This window comes from Oncorhynchus nerka, linkage group LG4, assembly GCF_034236695.1.
Source record: "Oncorhynchus nerka isolate Pitt River linkage group LG4, Oner_Uvic_2.0, whole genome shotgun sequence".
NCBI classification, from domain to species: domain Eukaryota; kingdom Metazoa; phylum Chordata; class Actinopteri; order Salmoniformes; family Salmonidae; genus Oncorhynchus; species Oncorhynchus nerka.
In genome coordinates, this window is record NC_088399.1 from 69,650,885 (window position 1) to 69,672,701 (window position 21,817).

Below are 21,817 nucleotides of genomic sequence, written 5' to 3' on the forward strand. Positions count from 1 at the left end.
TGTCCAGTGATTCGTAGATCCTTCGTCCAGTGATTCGTAGATCCTTCGTCCAGTGATTCGTAGATCCTTCGTCCAGTGATTCATTCAGACTAGCCACTTCAGGTCAGGATACATACCAAAATGAAATGTTCTTGATTTGGTAGCGCTTTGGGATGAACATTAGTTGTACATTATACTGACTACACTTTGGGATGAAGGGGTAAGGGATGAAGGGGTAAGGGATGAAGGGGTAAGGGATGAAGGGGTTCATAAGGCCTATACAACACCAGTATGAGCCACACGATGCGCCACGTCAGTTGTTTCACTTGACATACTTGTATACGGCTGTTAATATGGATGGGATGTATAGAGCTTATGACCACCTCTTTGACAACAGGGGTAACATAGGTATACATACTTTAAATATACACTGTACATAGTCATGGTGCAACCCCCTTTCTCTCACCAAATCCTCCTATCCTGTTAACCACAACAAAGAGATCTTCATATACACCTAGAGCCTCTCTGAGCCAGTTTCTCGAGAGCTACAGCTCAATTTGAAGTAGTGGTTCTACTTTTTTAAATATTTGAGCCTCTATTTAAAGGGATACTTCAGGATTTTGTCAATTAAGCATTTTATTTACTTCCCCAGAGTCAGATGAACTAGTGGATACCATTTTTTTGTCAATGCATCCAGTATGAAGGAAGTCAGAGGTAGTTTCGTGAGCCAATGCTAACTAGAGTCAGCCCATTGACTGGAAGTCTGCTGTATCAACTAGCAGGCTCGCAGTTTCCATATACCTCCAGTCATTGCCCTAACGCTAGTTTGCAATTGTGCTCCTGCTAGTTAGCAACTTCCTTCAAACTGCACACAGAGACCTAAAAATGGAATCCACAAATTCATCTAACTCTGGGGAAATAGCTAAAGGGCTTCATTGTCGAAAATCCTGACGTATCCCTTTAAAGTAGTTTGAAGTACTATTTGAAGTAGTTTTAAGTTCTATTTGAAGTAGTTGAGCCCTGCGACCAGGAAGAACTTCTCCAAGAAGAGTTCAGAGTCGAGCACAGCGATGTGAGCGGCTCGGCCAATCAGAGTGTTGGCGGTGTTGGGCAGGGCGTGGAACACATTCTGGCGAATCAGACAACAGTCCTTAGCCCCCACCAACGGCTGGAGTAGGTTGTTGATCATCTCTGTGTACACTGGACCTTGAATATGGAGACAAACACGCACGTCAACAGAGACAAAGGTACAGTACGTGATGACGATTGTTTACCATGCAAACCATGATTCTTAGATGTATTTGGTGGAGAATGCAGGCATCTGGTATGTTTAATAGGAACATAGGAGCTGCAGTGAGTGGTGCTAACCTGTGGTCCTGTCTTTGAGTGCAGTCCTGCACATCTCTATCCTTGCAGAGTGGAAGGGAACATATCGGTCCTGAGGCGATGCCACCAACACCACATTCTTGAAGAACTGGAGCCCTGAGAAACCAGACAAACAGTGGGCGTAGACAGAGAGACAGAAATAGAGAGACAGAAAGTGTGTGTGGGTTATATTTCTATATTACTTGGTGCCATCATCATTGTTTGACAGCCCTCGACTGATGAGGCTGTGTTTTTTCTCGTGTCTCCTGTCACTGTGCTCTTAAAAGAGTGCACTACTGGGTTTCAAATGACAGGGTTTGGATCATTTTGTCAGCCCGGCACAGCTCGAAGAAAAAAAGTGTTTTTCTGGCTTATGTACTTGGAGTCTTTGACAAACGGATGCTTTGTTCATCTCACACAGTGGGGGTGCTTCCCAGAACAGAGCTAGCTAGCTAGTGGAGTCTGTGTGTTAGCCAAATTACATATGGAAAGGAAAAGAGAAAAAAAAAGACAAGATGAACAACATTTTAATGAATATTTGAGCTCATTGTGCTCTTACAGTGTAGTTCCTCCTACATTATAGCCGTACCTACCTGGTTTCTGACTGAGAAGATAGAGGAAGGTTTTCCGGGGATCGGTGTGATCTCTGCAGGTGAGCTGCAGCAACGATCCAGATTTCTTCAGCTTCTGCATCAGCCACAGACCTAAAACAACCACAGACGTCAGCCACAGACCTGTAACAACCACAGACATCAGCCACATACCTACATCAACCACAGACATCACCTACAGACCTAAAACAACCACAGACATCACCTAGAGATCTAAAACAACCACAGACATCAGCCACAGACCTGTAACAACCACAGACATCACCTAGAGATCTAAAACAACCACAGACATCACCTAGAGATCTAAAAACAACCACAGACATAACCTACAGATCTAAAACAACCACAGACATCACCTAGAGATCTAAAACAACCACAGACATCACCTAGAGATCTAAAACAACCACAGACATCACCTAGAGATCTAAAACAACCACAGACATCACCTAGAGATCTAAAACAACCACAGACATCACCTAGAGATCTAAAACAACCACAGACATCACCTAGAGATCTAAAACAACCACAGACATCACCTAGAGATCTAAAACAACCACAGACATCACCTACAGATCTAAATCAACCACAGACATCACCTAGAGATCTAAATCAACCACAGACATCACCTAGAGATCTAAAACAACCACAGACATCACCTAGAGATCTAAAACAACCACAGACATCACCTAGAGATCTAAAACAACCACAGACATCACCTACAGATCTAAATCAACCACAGACATAACCTACAGATCTAAAACAACCACAGACATCACCTAGAGATCTAAAACAACCACAGACATCACCTAGAGATCTAAAACAACCACAGACATCACCTAGAGATCTAAAACAACCACAGACATCACCTAGAGATCTAAAACAACCACAGACATCACCTAGAGATCTAAAACAACCACAGACATAACCTACAGATCTAAAACAACCACAGACATCACCTAGAGATCTAAAACAACCACAGACATCACCTAGAGATCTAAAACAACCACAGACATCACCTACAGATCTAAATCAACCACAGACATCACCTAGAGATCTAAATCAACCACAGACATCACCTAGAGATCTAAAACAACCACAGACATCACCTAGAGATCTAAAACAACCACAGACATCACCTAGAGATCTAAAACAACCACAGACATCACCTACAGATCTAAATCAACCACAGACATAACCTACAGATCTAAAACAACCACAGACATCACCTAGAGATCTAAAACAACCACAGACATCACCTAGAGATCTAAAACAACCACAGACATCACCTAGAGATCTAAAACAACCACAGACATCACCTAGAGATCTAAATCAACCACAGACAGCCAGAGACCTGATTCAACCATCTGAATAAAAGACACACACATCCCCCATTGAAGACAACCCTGGGATGATCTCAGGGCAGAGCTAAATACAGTACAATTAATACAGACTGGTAGGAAGCTGCTGAGGAGACAAAACCAGAATCAGAAACAGTCTTTGGGGTAATAGAGTATATACAGTCTGCACTGTTTCTATTCTCCATGCTAAGTCAACGATGCCCTATGTTTTGCAAGGATTACAAAGACCTAAGTAAGTAGGTAAGTATGCTGACCCGACCTCCCTCCCTACCTCACCTGTGCTGACCAGCGTGCTGTTGTTGTACAGCGTTCCCAGGTGTGGTCCGGACAGAGACAGGAAGGTGTGCAACTTGACCAGGTAGCAGCGGAACCGAGGCCTTGTCAGCACCGACCGGATAATCACGTTCCCCAAAGAGTGACCGATGAAACTGAGGGTCGGAAAAAGGAGACAAACAGAACCGACAAACAGAACAGAAACAAAACAGACAAACAGAACAGATCAATACATTACTCTGCTGCTGCCCAGGTCTCGTTAAGCCTAAAGAATGATCAAATGAAAAGACTGCCAAGACTGACTGCACAGTTTCTTATTATAGAATAGAAACTATGCACAGCAAGAAGTGCCTCCAATTCCTTGGCCCCCTGGTATTTACTCTATCAGTATAACGTGTTCAGGACGAGGGTAGCTCATCCCAATCTAGCCCCTTGAGTTTTGTCAAGAAAATAGATATTTATGTTTTTAACTCCATAGAGATGATTAATGTCCAAATAAGCGTCCTCCAAAGCAAGGTAACGTCTTGACGTCTTAATGGCTAAGATAGTAATTAGCTGCTTTACCCCAGTAGTCCATGGGGCGTTAGATTTCCTTAGATGTTAAGTTCTCATCTGCTAATTACAGTAGTATCACCGTCATCACAGTACTGGGCAGCATCCCTTAACACCAGCTACAAACCACCTCATCTGTTTCCTCTAACACTAAATATAGTAGAGGCGATGAGGAGAGAGACAGCTGCTACTGTGGCACTCCATGTCTTTAGTCACATTTCTCCAGAGCATAAACTATGTTGAAAAGAATGCATACTTAAATAGCACACACGGAAACTCAGATAGGAAAATTGGCATATTTAGGGCAATTATTGTACATGATGAATCACTGTACTTGATTTGGATCCATTAGTGTTCTGCTGCGGAGAGAAATATGTTTCAGTTCTTCACATCAAAGACAATGCTAAGTGGTTGAAAGTGCATGGGAATATCCCCCATTACTGGGTTATTAAAACCTTCTCTAACTCAGAGGGGGCTGGTGAGAGGAGCTATAGGAGGACGGGCTCATTGTAATGGCTGGAATGGAAGAAATAGAACGATATGAAATACATTAAACATATGGAAACCGGTTGACCCCGTTCCATTTCTTCCATTGCAGCCATTACAATGAGCCCGTACTCCTATTGCTCCTCCCACCAGCCTCCTCTGCTCTAACTGGCAATCAGTTTGATAGGGTTGAGGATTGAACTGAGATAGGGGGGTTTTCTCATTTGGGCAAAAGCCCGTACTCTATCCTCTCCTCCGTGCCCCGAAACCGATAAGTGGTCGAGGAGTGTGTCAATTCATTAGTAGGCAAACGAAAGTGTCCTCCACTTCTCGATAGCCACCTTTCATCGAGGATACTCATGTGTATCCTAAGGTGGAAGAGCTTTTATCTGCCACAACCCCTTTGAATCAGCTTTCATGTCAGAGGACAAAGAAACATGCACATGTTTAAAAACGACTAATTTTTTCATCTATAACATGTCTTGCACAACTAACTTCATTTGTTTGATCACTTTACACATTTATTTGGGGATCCACCCCTGTAAACATCATTTGCCTAATGACGGCCGTCTCATTTCATCCACGTTCACTTTCCTCGCAGACTCTCCTTTGACCTATTTCAAAAGGAGGCGAGAGAAGACGGAGGAGAGAGGACGCATACTCCTAGTGTGCTTTCTCCTCGTCTCCTTCTCAAAACTAATTGGAGGAGTAGGAACCTCTGCCTTTCTCATACAATGGGTTTTAAGAAGGTGACGAGGAGAGAGGACGTGAGGAGGATGCAATTGAATGCAATTCCCAGTGAATATCATAATGTATTCATATGCTGCCATCTAGTGGCTATTGGGCTGTTCTGTTTCTCCATTGCCTCCTATTACTGTACCTGTGTCTTTATGTTATGTGGTAGTCAGAATACTGACATTAATGTTGTGTGGTAGGTAGAACGGACCTTAATGTTGTGTTGTGGTTAGGACACTGACATTAATGTTGTGTGGTAGTTAGAAATGACCTTAATGTTGTGTGAGGGTTAGGACACAGACCTTTTAATGTTGTGTGGCAGTTGGAACTGCATTAATTGTTGTGTGGTAGTTAAGGCAATGGGCCCAGTTGCATAAAACACCTTAAGTTAATTTTCTTTCTTTAGTTTCCTTAACTTTAAGTCAGTTGCACAAAACATTTTAATGTGAATTCCCCCATGCAATTAGGGGAATAAGTTAAGGGTGCCCGTGAGGTCCCTTAACAGCTTCATTCAGTATGGTTATCAATGCAAACAGAATTTGTGGAGGTGGATGTTGCTTTCATCTGCCCTTGTTACCAGCTAGTGACTTAGCTAAACAACAGAAGATGCACAATCCATGGCTACAATGGGATACATTGTTGTACAACTGAATGCATTCAACTAAACCCCTCTGGATCAGAGCTGTGCAGGGGGCTGCCATAACAGACACCCACGGCACCCCGGGAACAGTGGGTTAACTGCCTTGCTCAGGGGCAGAACAACAGATCTTTACCTATTCAGTTCAGGGATTCGATCCAGCAACCTTTCGGTTACTGGTCCAACACTCTAACCACTAGGCCACTTGCCACTGGCAGTTAGCTGGCAGTTAGCTAGCAGTTAGCTAGCAGTTAGCTAGCAGTTAGCTGGCAGTTAGCTAGCAGTTAGCTGGCAGTTAGCTAGCTACTCTGTAATATAGCTTGAAGTGCTAGAAAGTAATAAAAAAACAAGTTGAGAAAAAATGTACTACAAAAAATAATATGGTTATCCTGTCTTGATTGTAGAAGTTCTATTTTTCTATCTCACAAAATAAATGTGTGATAGTTACAACTGACCTTAAGGTTGTGTGGTGGTTAGGAGACGTGACCGTAATGTTGTGTAGTGGTTAGGATACTGACCTTAAGGTTGTGTAGTGGTTAGGAGACGTGACCGTAATGTTGTGTAGTGGTTAGGAGACGTGACCGTAATGTTGTGTAGTGGTTAGGAGACGTGACCGTAATGTTGTGTAGTGGTTAGGATACTGACCTTATCCGTCCGACGGTGAGGTTGTACAGCTGAATGTGCTGGATGATCTCGTCTATTAGCCTGTCCGTCATGGTGTCAAAATCTGCAAACGTGTCAGTCTGCAGCCAAGTGAGAGGAAAACAACCAACATATTTTTACATTTATTTAACCAGGAAATCCTATAGAGATTCAAATACCTCTTTAACAAGGGTGCTCTGGTATAAAGTAGCTACAATATAAAGCATATTCACAGGATTATCGATTTACAAAAATCTATGTTTATTGTATTAATGTGCAGACAGAATATTCTGTATTTTACCTGGTTCCTCTCAGACATGAGGAAGTCCAGTCTGGACCCTGGTAAACCCAGCTCTATGAAGGTCTTCACCAGGCGAAGGTCTGCACTGTTCCCTAGGAGGACACAATAAAACAATACACCTTCAAACTGCTGGCCCCTGATCTGTATGTAAGCATAGAGGGGGGACCCAAACCATATTCTGGACTGTTCAGTTGTTTTGATTAAAGTTGCATTGTCCTAGCATTGGACAACATTGTATGCTGTTTTATCATCCAGGCCATGGACATATACAATCAGGTGGATCAGGTGATTGGTTGATTTAATTGATTGCTTGATTGATTGATTGATTGATTGTCTCACCATCAAGGCCGTGGACACAGACAACCAGGTGTATGCCATCCTCAAACTCCTCATCCTCCTCCTCAGGGGGGAAATAGGGCAGGTCGGAGGCCAGGTGAGGGAGGTCACTGTACAGGGTTGCCTGGAACACCAGGTCTTTCACCAGATCCTCTTTGGACCTGTAGAAACTGGAAAACAGTGTGGGCAGAGGGGACAAGTGATGGTCAGAGGTTGAATCATTGTTGGAAATAACAACAGCATCATTATGGGAAATCACACACTCACAAGGACTCATCATCAAAGAGGTCAAAGAGCAAACATCTGACTTCCGTCTCATTCAAAAACTAGAAAGAAAAAACAACTCACTGCAGCATCCTCTCGTTTGTGTCGTCGTCTGGCCCCAGGGAGTTGGACGAGGATGAGGAGATGATGCCGAAGGACCCCAGGGGCTGATGGGTAATGGGGGATGCGGCTTGTCGAGTGGAGATGCCGCTAATGGACGGTGAGTCCCGGAGGACGGAGGAGAAGGGAAGACAGGTCGGAGCACAGGACACAGACATATTCACCACCTCCACCACCTTCCTGTTCATAAAGGACAGGCCTGACCCTGAGGTTGACCCCGAGCCTGACCCTGACTCCGAGCTACTGGGAATCTTAGCCGGCTTGGTCTGACCGTTGAGATCCAGCTGCTCTCGCTCGTTGGCCGGGAGCCCTATGAGGTCATCAGACCTGGCCCTATCATTGACAGTAAGGCCTATTAGGTGGATGGGTCTCTCTGTGTGGTTGGGGATAGAGGGGATAGGCCTGGGGTCATGGAGGCTCTTCCTCTGTGAGACCACCACTAGGTCACGCAGCCCGACCCGATGGAGGCTCTGGCAGGGAGTATGATGATGATCCAGTAGGTCCTGGTCAACAAGGTCTTTCAACCCAATCTGATGGAGACTCTGACAGTCATTCCTGACTGGATTATCCTCCACATCATCCACCAGCACACCGCTGTCATGTTCACAGGGTTTTGTCTCACAGCTACATGGGGCGAAGTCTACTTCACAGGGACCTGAGTCCACTGAGTTTGGGACACCACGGCTATCTCCTCTGTGATGTTTCTTATCCTCCATCTGACTGACTACAGCTGGATCCTTCACATCATCATGGCATTCAACATACTGTTGGAACAGCAAGACTTCCGGTACTCGACTAATGCCACTTAACACTGCTTTCATGTCCTGAGTGTCTGACAGGGCCACTGGCAAAGCAGAATCATTAGATCTAAGAGTTTCTTTAAGAACATGACAACTCTCTACATGAGCTCTGGTCACATGCTGGGGTGGTGAGGGCGCAGCTACCCAGTCCAACAGACCAACCTCAGGCAGCTCTCCCTCTTGGATGTCCTCTAGAGAGGAGTAGTTTCCCCCGGATAAGGACTCCTGGTGTCCAATCAAGTCCCCAGGCATTACATGGGTGGGAGCAGTGGAGATGGAGGAGCATCCCACCTCCTGGTCCTGGTACCCGCTGGTCCCCTCGCTCTCCGTGTCTACCTCCGCCTCCGCTCCTCCCTGGTCCTCTTCTGTGTCCTCAGGGCTGGAGATCTGAGGAGCTGAGACTGACTTGGTCAGTTTACTGAGCTGTTGCTGGTACCTCTGTTCCTCGTCGTCCTCGTAGGGCAGGGACGAGATGGAGGTGAGGGAGGCCTGGATACCCATACTGCCACCCCCTCCGCCGGGCAGGCTGCCCCCACTGGCTCCACTCTCTGTCTGCAGGCCCTCCAGGGAGCTGCGGTGGGCTGGGTGTCTCCTCTCCAGGCGCTGCAGTACCATTATCTCCTCCAGAGGGCGCCCTCCTCCAGTCCGGTGAGTGTCCAGGAGCCAGGCCATTGAGCTGGGCTCACTCTCGATGCCTGAGTCAGAGATGATGGAGGGAGAGCGGTTCATTATCTTTGGGCCCCCCACCCCCACCACCCCTCTGTGGGCCAGCTCTCTCCTCAGGTCCGTAGGTAGAGGGTGCGTGAGGGGATGATCTTTGAGTGGAGTCTGGGGGTAAGTGGTTAGACGGCTCAGAGGAACATACTTGCTGTCGTCGTCCATAGCAATGTCATTCTCTTCTACATCCAAGTCAATTCCTGTACTGATAATGTTCTGGTATCTCTGTGTGATGATGTCCTGGTGGTTCTCCAAGTCTTTCCAAGTCGTGTCTTCACGGTTAGAGGTATGTTGTGGGTCCGTACACTGTTTGTGGTTGGAGGAGATCATTAGCACTGCCTCTCCTCTGAATGGATCCACATCAGTGGGCCTGACTCTGATTATTCTCAGGCCTAAACCAGGGCTCTCCTCTGATATCTCCTCTGCCTTGGCCTGCTCCTCTGGATCCCCTGGCTGGACTGGCTCTCCCTCGTCTGGTTCTCCCTGGTCTGGGTCTGCCTTGTCTGGGTATGATGTCTCTCCTGTCTTGTCAGTAATAATGCTGGTGCTCTGCTCTCCTATGAGAGACCCGTGTGTAGACAGGTCCATGCAGTCCTCACTGTCTTTAGGTTCCTGGGTTGGTATTGCTGGTGAGTTGGTGAGCCTGTCCAGGGGAGGAGGGCTATTGTTGGCATCAGTGACAGGAGGGTCGGGGATGGCCTGCTCACTGGTGGACATAGGTGTTGGTATATATGATCCCCAATCTAGAAGGAAAGATGGATAAATACTAATACTAGATGTTTGAATTAGGCTTATCTACACTACTTGAAAAGTAGGAATCTGAAACAGATAAAAGCGTATTGTTAGCACAAATAAAAGCAGACTCAGGCCAGTATTCAAAATAAAACAGATTAACAACCTATGCACTACTTAAAGGTGAATTCTTGTTGAGCCATCAGCGATTATGATCTCTGCGAATGTAGAGGAAAATGTCTTTAAATGTACATCGCTGCTGAATGAAATCCCGGACTTAGTCAACTCACCTGTCCGTGGAGACTCTACATATCTATCTTCGAAGATGATAGGCAGGCTGTTCCAGTCTCCGTCAATGTCCAGGCATTCTACAGGTAACGGTGGCATCCTGGTCAGGTAGTTGGAGCTACGCACCTCCACAGCTATCTGACCGTGTCTGTTGATCCTTTAACCAGGAGAAAGAAGATAGAGGAAGAAGACGATGTTACAGTAAGAGGAGAAAGAAGAAGAAGATGACTTAAGATGACATAACGACTCGAACACATTGGACACATTTCCTCCATTCATAGAATGAAATCTCAGGTGAAGCATGAATGTAACATTTAGTGTAAAACAGAGTGACAAAACTACATCATGCCAATACTCACAGGTCCTCTTGAAATGTCAGGGATTTCTCTTTGGGGTGTTCTGTGAAAAAGTATGCCTCTGAAAACCGCCTGACCTGACACCAGCACAAAATACAAACGAGAACCACCTTCATTTTCTCACTGAGAAACCTACAGAGTTAGTACTGTATGCATGAAAGGCAAAGATTTGATCTTCAAAATGGTGTAAAAGTTAATAGTGTAAAAATGGTTCAAATATAGGTAACTGCCAAAATAAAGGAAACACTTGAGTAAATGAGCGGGACGATGTATTTTGAAAGCAGGTGCTTCTACGCAGGTGGAGTTCCTGAGTTAGTTAAGAATTAACGTTACATCATACTTAGAAAATGCCCAGTTGCCCATTATTTTGGCTAGAAGAGATCTCAGTGACTATGAAAGAGGGGTCTCAAAGGAGTATAGGAGGTTTAACGGATGTGAGTGTGTGTGTGTGTGTGTGTGTGTGTGTGTGTGTGTGTGTGTGTGTGTGTGTGTGTGTGTGTGTGTGTGTGTGTGTATCTCAGTCACAAGGGGCCTCATTTATAAACCGTGCGTACACACTCCCAAAGTGTGCTTGTGCCTGTTTTCCAGCAAAAGTTAGCGTTTATAAAAATTGAACTTAACGTGACAATTTCCTTTCCTCCACGCAAACTTCAGACCATGCGTACGTACATCTTATAGTGGTTGAAGTATTTTATTGCAAGCAGGTATTTTGTGGGGGATATGATGACAGGCTTATTGATCAAATAATCATAATGACACAATGTAGCCTATTTCCTTTAGTTGGAATGTAAAATAATTAGACATAGGAATCCATTTCCTATTTCTGTCATTTTTTAAAAACCATTGCAGAATAAATTCCTCACCTTTCGTAGCTGTGATGGGTTCACATTACTGATGGTACCAGACGACACATCACCATGCGCTTCTCTAATTTAACTGGGCCTATTTAAATAGATAGGCTAAGCATTTCAAGTTTGGCTGTATGTGATCCCATGAGCAGTGCGGTTTATAGCCTACAGATCATTTTAATTAGGTGAACATCAAAACAGTTGCTCTTTTACTATGAAGTATGTACAGTGCATTCCGGGAGGTATTCAGACCCTTTCCTTTTGTCCACATTTTGTTACGTTACAGCCTTATTCTAAAATGGATTCAATTATTTATTTGTTCCTCAGCAATCTACACACAATACCTAATAATGACAAAGCGAAAAAAGGTTTTGAGAAATATTTGCAAATGTGTAAAAAAAATTACAAAAAAATAACTTCATTACATAAGTATTCTGACCCTTGGCTATGAGACTCGAAATTGTGCTCAGGAGCATCCTGTTTCCATTGATCATCCTTCAGATGTTTCTACAAATTGATTGGAGTCCACCTGTGGTATATTAAGTTGTTTGGACATGATTTGGAAAGGCACAGACCTGTCTAGATTAGGTCCCACAGTTGACAGTGCGTGTCAGAGCAAAAACCAAGCCATGATGTCGAAGGAATTGTCCATAGAGCTCCGAGACAGGATTGTGTCGAGGCACAGATCTGGCAAAGGGTACCAAAACAATTATATAGCATTGACAGTCCCCAAGAACACAGCGGCCTCCATTTTTCTTAAATGGAAAAAGTTTGGAAGCACCAAGACACTTCCTAGAGCTGGCCGCCCGCAATTGGGGGAGAAGGCCCTTGGTCAGGGAGGTGACCAAGAACCCGATGGTCACTCTGACAGTGCTCTAGAGTTTGCAAACATTTCTAAAAACGTGTTTTTGATTTGTCATTATGGGCTATTGTGTGTAGATTATTGACGGGGAAAATACTATTTAATACATTTTAGAATAAAGCTGTAACGTAACAAATTGTGGAAAAAGTCAAGGGGTCTGAATACTTTCCGAAGGCACTGTATGCTACTACTGTATGTAGCCCACTGTAATTCGTTTTTAGTAGTAGCATTGACAGCATGTTCAGTTTGGGCGAAAAGTTGTTGCAAAACATTGTTGAATTCAAATGTTCTCTCTTTCAGAAACTGTCACAGTCCTTTGCCAAATACAGTAAAAATTACTACAAAATAAAACGTACATTCTGCCAACACAGTAAATAGACCAGTAATTCATGTAAAATATTTGACAGTATGCATAGGCTACAGGTTTGCTGTGCGATAGGAGAGTGACATCATAAGCCTATTTAATCTCAGAGCCAATACCAAGGCAGGACATAGAAACACAATACTCTATTGATGAACAAAATATTGAATAACAATTCATCCTTTGCATAGAAGTGTGGGTCGTTACCTACTTTTCAATCTTGCAGAATGCGGGCAAAGTTTGCGACAGGTCTGATTTATAATGGGAAACATGCTATGTATGGCATATGTCAAGTTTATTGATCAAAATATTTTTAGACTACAAATCATTTTTTAGAAATGGCACAGATATTTAGTGTGAAATTTACTGAACGGTTATAAATGAGGCTCCAGATCTCAACCCAGTTGAAAGGTTGAATGGTTTAGCATCCCTCCAATAGAGTTCCAGACACTTGTAGAATCTATGCCGAGGTGCATTGAAGCTGTTCTGGAGGTTTCTGGTGGCTCAACGCCCTATTAACACACTTTATGTCGGTGTGTTCTTTACTTTGGCAGTTATATGTATGAACGATAAATATGGTAAATAATTCATGTTAAATAAAGTGTTCAATTATGTTTGACTTCTGGCATTTTGCAAATGTCATTTATTTGAACAGTTTCAATACCATGTTGACTTTGATACCATGCATTATCAGAAAAAGAATAATCCCCACTGAACTAAACCTGTCTTCTGTTTATAAAGTCAGAGCGTGACAGAGACAGAGAGTCAGAAACATCAGGATAAATACAGAATAAATGTTTATTGAAATCACACCCATCCTGTGGGTGGAAGCATGAAACTAACCACTGAGGGTAAACTAACATGGAGACATACTGTGTTCATTATGATTCACAGACAGACAGACAGACAGACAGACAGACAGACAGACAGGAGATCTGAAACGAACACTGTGAGAGACAGTTTACATTAATATGAATCATTCCAATGATTAGATGGAAATTACATTTGGGATTCTCAGATATAATGTCTATTCAAGGCATAGAGGTCTATAGGGACTAAGTTGGTGTATTTTACCTGGCAGTAATACTCTTACGCAATCTGACACACAAAACCTAATCAGAATAGTGGGCTTTGGAGAGTTCAAGACATCGGCTTTAAAATAGATTAGATAGAATGTATATGTGTGATGTTCCTGAGGAGGTCAGGGGTTGGAGGTCAGGGGTTAGGGCTCACCCTGAGTGTGTGGTGTTCCTGGGCCAGGTGGGACAGGATATGTGTGTTGGGAACGGCAGCCTCCAGGAAGCGTGTCCACAGGGCCGACAGTTGGGAGCAGAGTTGGGTCAGGTCTCTACAGATCTGTTCTGCTACTTTCTCATGCCCCTCCTGCAGCTAGAGAAGGAAAGGAGAGAGGAGACAGACGAGGGTTAGGGTCAGCGTGTGGTGCTGGTTAGAGGGGATAGAGGCTGGTTAGAGGTCAAAGGGCAGGTTAGGTAGAGCAGAGCTGTGTCAGGTCTACTGATATGTTCTGCTGCCTTCTAATGGAGGAGAGAGTGGATACAGATAGTATCTCTTTATATGCTCAATTCATTTATGGTATCTTAGATACTGTATATAGTAAAAGTACAGGTAACTGCCAAAATAATGGAAACACTTGAATAAATAGATAAGTATATTCAAAGCAGGTGCTTCCATACAGATGTGATTCCTGAGTTCATTAAACAATTAATATCCCATCATGTTTAAGATCATGTATAAAAATTCTTGGCAGGCCATTATTTTGGCTGGCGTGGCTTTGCCCTCATAGGATGACAATGCCCCCCCTCCACAGGGCACGAGTGGTCACTGAATGGTTTGATTATTATGAAAACGGTGTAAATCATATGCCATGGCGGGCTCAGTCACCAGATCTCAACTCAATTGAACACTTGTTGGCGATTCTAGAGTGGGGCCTGTGACAGTGTTTCCTACCACCATCTACAAAACACCAAATTGGGTCATTTCTCATTGAAGAATGGTGTGGCAATCCCTCCAATAGAGTTCCAGACACTTGTAGAATCTATGCCGAGGTGCATTGAAGCTGTTCTGGCTTGTGGAGATCCAACACTCTATTAAGATGCTCTGTTGTGTTGGTGTCTCCTTTATTTTGGCAGTTACCTGTATGTTGATAAAGTGAAACACTTTAATAATGGAATTGTTTTATGGAAATACTAGTTGGAGAGGAAACAGAACATAGCTAATATAAATGTGGATACTGATCTTGGTTTTAATCGGTACTGTATGTCTCATACACCCACCTACCTGTAATTCTGTTCTGAGCAGATTTAGTGTTTCTTCCACAGGAAGCTCGTCTGTGGAGAGAAAGACAAGAGAAAGAGATTATTACAGCAAAGTGTGGCTCTACTCAGTCTTACACCGTATGAAGTAAACCCACTGTAAAAACAAAAATATTTAAAAAATACAATTGAACAATAAATGATTGACTTGATTGATTGCCACAATTGACATAGCTAAATAACGAGGAAATGCTATTGTAACATGTTGATGCCTCACCTATGTCCACCTGGTCCAGCTGTGGTATCTCCTTCATCACAGTGGTGTAGTAGGAACGTAGGCCTCTGTGTACCACCAGTAGGAGGCGACAGAGTCTACCATGCCATGTGTGAGCTCTCTGTAAACAGTTCTCACTGGGGACGTAGAAACTCCCCTGGGGGGAAGAGGGAAGAAGGAGAGGAGGAGAAGAGAGAGGATAAACACATGGAAGAGGGGAGAGACACATGGGAGACAGGAGAGACACATGGGAGACAGGAGAGACACATGGGAGACAGGAGAGACACATGGGAGACAGGAGAGACAGAGAGACAGGGGAAGAGAGAGGATAAACACATGGAAGAGGGGAGAGACACATGGGAGACAGGAGAGACGGAGAGACAAGGAGAAGAGAGAGGATAACACATGGGAGACAGGAGAGACACATGGGAGACAGGAGAGACACATGGGAGACAGGAGAGACACATGGGAGACAGGAGAGACACATGGGAGACAGGAGAGACACATGGGAGACAGGAGAGACACATGGGAGACAGGAGAGACAGAGAGACACATGGGAGACAGGAGAGACAGAGAGACAGGGGAAGAGAGAGGAGAGACGGAGAGACAAGGGGAAAAGAGAGGATAAACACATGGAAGAGGGGAGAGACATATGGGAGACAGGAGAGACAGAGAGACAGGGGAAGAGAGAGGATAAACACATGGAAGAGGGGAGAGACACATGGGAGACAGGAGAGACAAAGGAAGACAGGAGAGACACATGGGAGACAGGAGAGACGGAGAGACAAGGGGAAGAGAGAGGAGAGACACATGGGAGACAGGAGAGACACATGGGAGACAGGAAAGACGGAGAGACACATGGGAGACAGGAGAGACGGAGAGACACATGGGAGACAGGAGAGACACATGGGAGACAGGAGAGACGGAGAGACACATGAGAGACGGAGAGACACATGGGAGACAGGAGAGACACATGGGAGACAGGAGAGACGGAGATACACATGGGAGACAGGAGAGACACATGGGAGACAGGAGAGACGGAGAGACACATGGGAGACAGGAGAGACACATGGGAGACAGGAGAGACGTAGAGACACATGGGAGACAGGAGAGACGGAGAGACACATGGGAGACAGGAGAGACGGAGAGACACATGGGAGACAGGAGAGACACATGGGAGACAGGAGAGACACATGGGAGACAGGAGAGACACATGGGAGACAGGAGAGACACATGGGAGACAGGAGAGACACATGGGAGACAGGAGAGACACATGGGAGACAGGAGAGACACAGGAAGACAGGAGAGACACATGGGAGACAGGAGAGACACATGGGAGACAGGAGAGACACATGGGAGACAGGAGAGACAGAGAGACACATGGGAGACAGGAGAGACAGAGCGACAGGGGAAGAGAGAGGAGAGAAGGAGAGACAAGGGGAAAAGAGAGGATAAACACATGGAAGAGGGGAGAGACACATGGGAGACAGGAGAGACAGAGAGACAGGGGAAGAGAGAGGATAAACACATGGAAGAGGGGAGAGACACATGGGAGACAGGAGAGACACATGGGAGACAGGAGAGACACATGGGAGACAGGAGAGAGAGAGAGACAGGGGAAGAGAGAGGATAAACACATGGAAGAGGGGAGAGACACATGGGAGACAGGAGAGACGGAGAGACACATGGGAGACAGGAGAGACGGAGAGACACATGGGAGACAGGAGAGACACATGGGAGACAGGAGAGACGGAGAGACAAGGGGAAGAGAGAGGAGAGACACATGGGAGACAGGAGAGACACATGGGAGACAGGAGAGATGGAGAGACACATGGGAGACAGGAGAGACGGAGAGACACATGGGAGACAGGAGAGACAGGAGAGACACATGGAAGACAGGAGAGACGGAGAGACACATGGGAGACAGGAGAGACACATGGGAGACAGGAGAGACACATGGGAGACAGGAGAGACGGAGAGACACATGGGAGACAGGAGAGACACATGGGAGACAGGAGAGACGGAGAGACACATGGGAGACAGGAGAGACACATGGGAGACAGGAGAGACATAGAGACACATGGGAGACAGGAGAGACGGAGAGACACATGGGAGACAGGAGAGATGGAGAGACACATGGGAGACAGGAGAGACACATGGGAGACAGGAGAGACACATGGGAGACAGGAGAGACGGAGAGACACATGGGAGACAGGAGAGACAGGAGAGACACATGGGAGACAGGAGAGACGGAGAGACACATGGGAGACAGGAGAGACACATAGGAGACAGGAGAGACGGAGAGACACATGGGAGACAGGAGAGACGGAGAGACACATGGGAGACAGGAGAGACGGAGAGACACATGGGAGACAGGAGAGACGAAGAGACACATGGGAGACAGGAGAGACGGAGAGACACATGGGAGACAGGAGAGACGGAGAGACAAGGGGAAGAGAGAGGAGAGACACATGGGAGACAGGAGAGACGGAGAGACACATGGGAGACAGGAGAGACGGAGAGACACATGGGAGACAGGAGAGACAGGAGAGACACATGGGAGACAGGAGAGACGGAGAGACACATGGGAGACAGGAGAGACACATGGGAGACAGGAGAGACGGAGAGACAAGGGGAAGAGAGAGGAGAGACACATGGGAGACAGGAGAGACGGAGAGACACATGGGAGACAGGAGAGACGGAGAGACACATGGGAGACAGGAGAGACGGAGAGACACATGGGAGACAGGAGAGACGGAGAGACAAGGGGAAGAGAGAGGAGAGACACATGGGAGACAGGAGAGACGGAGAGACAAGGGGAAGAGAGAGGAGAGACACATGGGAGACAGGAGAGACGGAGAGACACATGGGAGACAGGAGAGACGGAGAGACACATGGGAGACAGGAGAGACGGAGAGACAAGGGGAAGAGAGAGGAGAGACACATGGGAGACAGGAGAGACGGAGAGACACATGGGAGACAGGAGAGACGGAGAGACACATGGGAGACAGGAGAGACGGAGAGACACATGGGAGACAGGAGAGACGGAGAGACAAGGGGAAGAGACCAGGAACAAAAGAGATATGTTACTCCATCTAGGTCAAACGATAATGAGCTGCTTTAACGACGGCCAAGTCCACATACTGGGACTCTACGGCCTCCCCAGTAGGAACCAATGAGCTCCCTCTGTGTAGCCTTGCCATTGATCTTGGTCTGGAACAGGACTTTATTTAGGACCTTGTCTAGTGAGTTAACACCAACGTGTAAAGTCTCAGTCACCACAGGAGGTTTTGGACTCAAGCAGCTCCTAAACATAGCTTGGTACCCGGTAGTAAAACAACATTGATGTGGACGTGGTACTGGAAGATATAGAAGACGTGACCCTACAGTAGTTGTATGACATTTAACATGTCCTGTGGACAAGAACTAACTAACCTCACACTACCCAGTAACCACCAACTACCCAGACATCAGTAACAATCACTGGTGATGTTTCATACAACATATATTAGACTGGGAAGGTAATGGATTGAAAGTTTAGCCAATCTGTTCATCAATGTTACTGTACTACCATTTTAAGGAAAGTATTTATTAGTAGTAATTCCTATTTCTCACCAGCAGGTGGCTCTCTAACCGCAAACCCACAGCACTTTCACCTCTGACACTGAACCAGTCTCAAAACACACAGGCCCCAGCCCCTTGGGATGCCAGCGCCTGGCCTCTGTCACTGTTTTCTGGACAGGGTCCATCTTCCTGTGACTGGCTGGCTGTTCTGGCTGCTTTGGCAGTTTTGTTTTAAAGATATATAATGATGGTGTATGTTTGGATAATGCCTGTGTATGTGTGTGAGTTTTAAAGGCATGTAATACTGGTGTATGTGTGTGAGTTTTAAAGGCATGCAATACTGGTGTATGTGTGTGAGTTTTAAAGGCATGTAATACTGTTGTATGTGTGTGAGTTTTAAAGGCATGCAATACTGGTGTATGTGTGTGAGTTTTAAAGGCATGTAATACTGGTGTATGTGTGTGAGTTTTAAAGGCATGTAATACTGGTGTATGTGTGTGAGTTTTAAAGGCATGTAATACTGGTGTATGTGTGTGAGTTTTAAAGGCATGTAATACTGGTGTATGTGTGTGAGTTTTAAAGGCATGTAATACTGGTGTATGTGTGTGAGTTTTAAAGGCATGTAATACTGGTGTATGTGTGTGAGTTTTAAAGGCATGTAATACTGGTGTATGTGTGTGAGTTTTAAAGGCATGTAATACTGTTGTATGTGTGTGTGCACTATAATTTACCTTGGGGCAGTAAAGCGCAGTGCTCTATCATCATAGCTCTACTCTGCTCTGTAATAACAGATAATACTTCTGGATCCTCCACAACCAGGAAGGAACATCTGTATGTTTACTTTCATAGTTCCTTTGACCTTTATAGTGGCATACTGGGATATGGGGGTTGTGACATGGAACACCTCCAGGGGTAAAAATGAAAAATAGCTATTTCTGTCACTATGAACGCAGTCATTATCCCCCTCCCCCACAAAGCAGTCATTATCCCCCTCCCCCACAAAGCAGTCCTTATCCCCCTCCCCCACAAAGCAGTCAATATCCCCCCCAAGCAGTCATTATCCCCCTCCCCACAAAGCAGTCATTATCCCCTCCCCCACAAAGCAAAACTCTCTTTTTTTCCTCACTGACAAGTCTAAGAGTCTCAACACACTTCACTCCATCGATCAACATCTGAGCATGTGCATGGGCGGAATCAGATTTTTGGGAGCAAACTTTTGTCCACATCGTCATTGCGTTCCACCCAGAGAGGAAGTCTGCCTTGTGTAGTGTATATCTACCAGGGGGCTTGGGGTGCCAGAGTAGCTTACCAAGCAAGAGGGGCCGAGGCAATCTTTGTGTAAATACAGTATATTTCTTATGCGAAGTAACCTTCTTTGGATACTGTATTACAGTCTTCTTAAGTCCTAATTGTCAGCAGCAGCCACATGCAAAGCTGACCGTCTGTTACAGGAGCACAAGGCTGAGTACACAGGTTACACGCTGGATCTGATGGCTGCTGCAGTGCAGTACGTAGTTACAGGGGGTCCATCTGCTCCGACAGAAATAGAACTCAGAGTTACAAAACAATGACATGAATGGGAATTCCTGCTCTAGTAATTATATTTCTATGGCTCACTATACATCTACATACAACAGGAACATGGGACAAGCCAGCAGCTTGTCAGGCAGACAGGCTGGTAAAAATATCAGGACAGGTCTCTCTCTCGAAAAGGACTGAGACTGTGTGCTTTCAGTATCTGAAGGTATCCTGCCTCTTGCTCTTGCATTGGTACCTGACATTCTCAACCACCCCACGAGGGTCCAAGATGAGTATCTCCCTCAGAAAATCTATATCGCCTCTGATATTTCTGAGATACACATTTTTATACCAATGAGGAAATGTGAACGATGTAAAGAAAGTCCACATCCATGTTCTGCCCACCACAAAAGGCAGCACCACTATAATTCAGCTGACATCAACACAATTTTCCAACGACACGTGTCCAGATGGTGCAATAACAACACTCTTAATAATGAACAAAGAAAGAGTGTGGAAAAGCTGTGGCAGTATAAATAGGGTAGTGCTGAAAATGTGCTTATACCCTCCAGGTAGAGAGCCGTACATAAATACGGGGTTTGAAGAGAGGAGAAAGGGAGAGAAGGATGGCACTCACACACACGCATGCACACACACTCACACGGTGCTCTGTACACATTTCTCCTGCAGGTAAGCTACGTGGCAGTTGGAGGAGTTCTCATTACGGGGATCAAACACCGCCCCCCGCCCGGCTAAATGCAGTGCTTATTAAAGTTCCCTGTTGGAGGCGCTGTATAAAACCCATGAACAGGGGGGACGAGCCCGGTGTGTGTGTAACCCATGAACAAGGGGGCCAAACCGAGAGGAGGGGCTATGAGGGGGGCAACCCAGCTCTCATTAAGATTTAGTGCTCAGTCTGTGACATCTGTCCACAGGGCCAAAGGGCTGGATGTAGGTGTGTGTATGAGGCACATGTTGGTGTGAGCAACAGCTTTTGCAATCACAGTAGCGACCTACGCCGGATAAGACTAGTGAAAAGTAGCTGCTCTGCCGGAGGAGGACAACCATACCGTTATCACTCACACACTTTACACAGACCTCATACAAACACACACTTTACACAGACCTCATACAAACACACACACACCTCAAACACACACACACACACCTCAAACACACACTTTACACAGACCTCATACAAACACACACACACACCTCAAACACACGCTTTACACAGACCTCATACAAACACACACACACCTCAAACACACGCTTTACACAGACCTCATACAAACACACACATACCTCAAACACACACCCTCACACACACACTTTACACAGACCTCATACAAACACACACACACCTCAAACACACACCCTCACACACACACTTTACACAGACCTCATACAAACAAACACACACCTCAAACACACGCTTTACACAGACCTCATACAAACACAAACACACACACACCCTCACACACACACTTTACACAGACCTCATACAAACACACACACACCTCAAACACACGCTTTACACAGACCTCATACAAACACACACTTAC

At 45.5% G+C, this 21,817-nt stretch overlaps 1 protein-coding gene across 1 annotated transcript in view; it reads right to left on the reverse strand.

Moving 5' to 3' along the window:
• Positions 1-787: 787 nt before the first annotated feature.
• LOC115128523 (protein FAM135B-like) overlaps positions 788-21,817 on the reverse strand; it is a 41,565-nt gene continuing 20,535 nt past the window's right edge. Inside the window, exons 7-19 of the mRNA XM_065017784.1 lie at positions 15,174-15,327; positions 14,922-14,971; positions 13,857-14,012; positions 10,556-10,629; positions 10,199-10,353; positions 7,624-9,919; positions 7,279-7,445; positions 6,940-7,031; positions 6,642-6,739; positions 3,590-3,741; positions 1,938-2,048; positions 1,348-1,461; positions 788-1,185 (exon numbers count right to left, since the gene is read on the reverse strand). Coding sequence (XP_064873856.1) covers positions 980-1,185; positions 1,348-1,461; positions 1,938-2,048; positions 3,590-3,741; positions 6,642-6,739; positions 6,940-7,031; positions 7,279-7,445; positions 7,624-9,919; positions 10,199-10,353; positions 10,556-10,629; positions 13,857-14,012; positions 14,922-14,971; positions 15,174-15,327 — 3,825 coding nt within the window. The 3' untranslated portion in view covers positions 788-979. The remainder of the gene's footprint in view (positions 1,186-1,347; positions 1,462-1,937; positions 2,049-3,589; positions 3,742-6,641; positions 6,740-6,939; positions 7,032-7,278; positions 7,446-7,623; positions 9,920-10,198; positions 10,354-10,555; positions 10,630-13,856; positions 14,013-14,921; positions 14,972-15,173; positions 15,328-21,817) is intronic.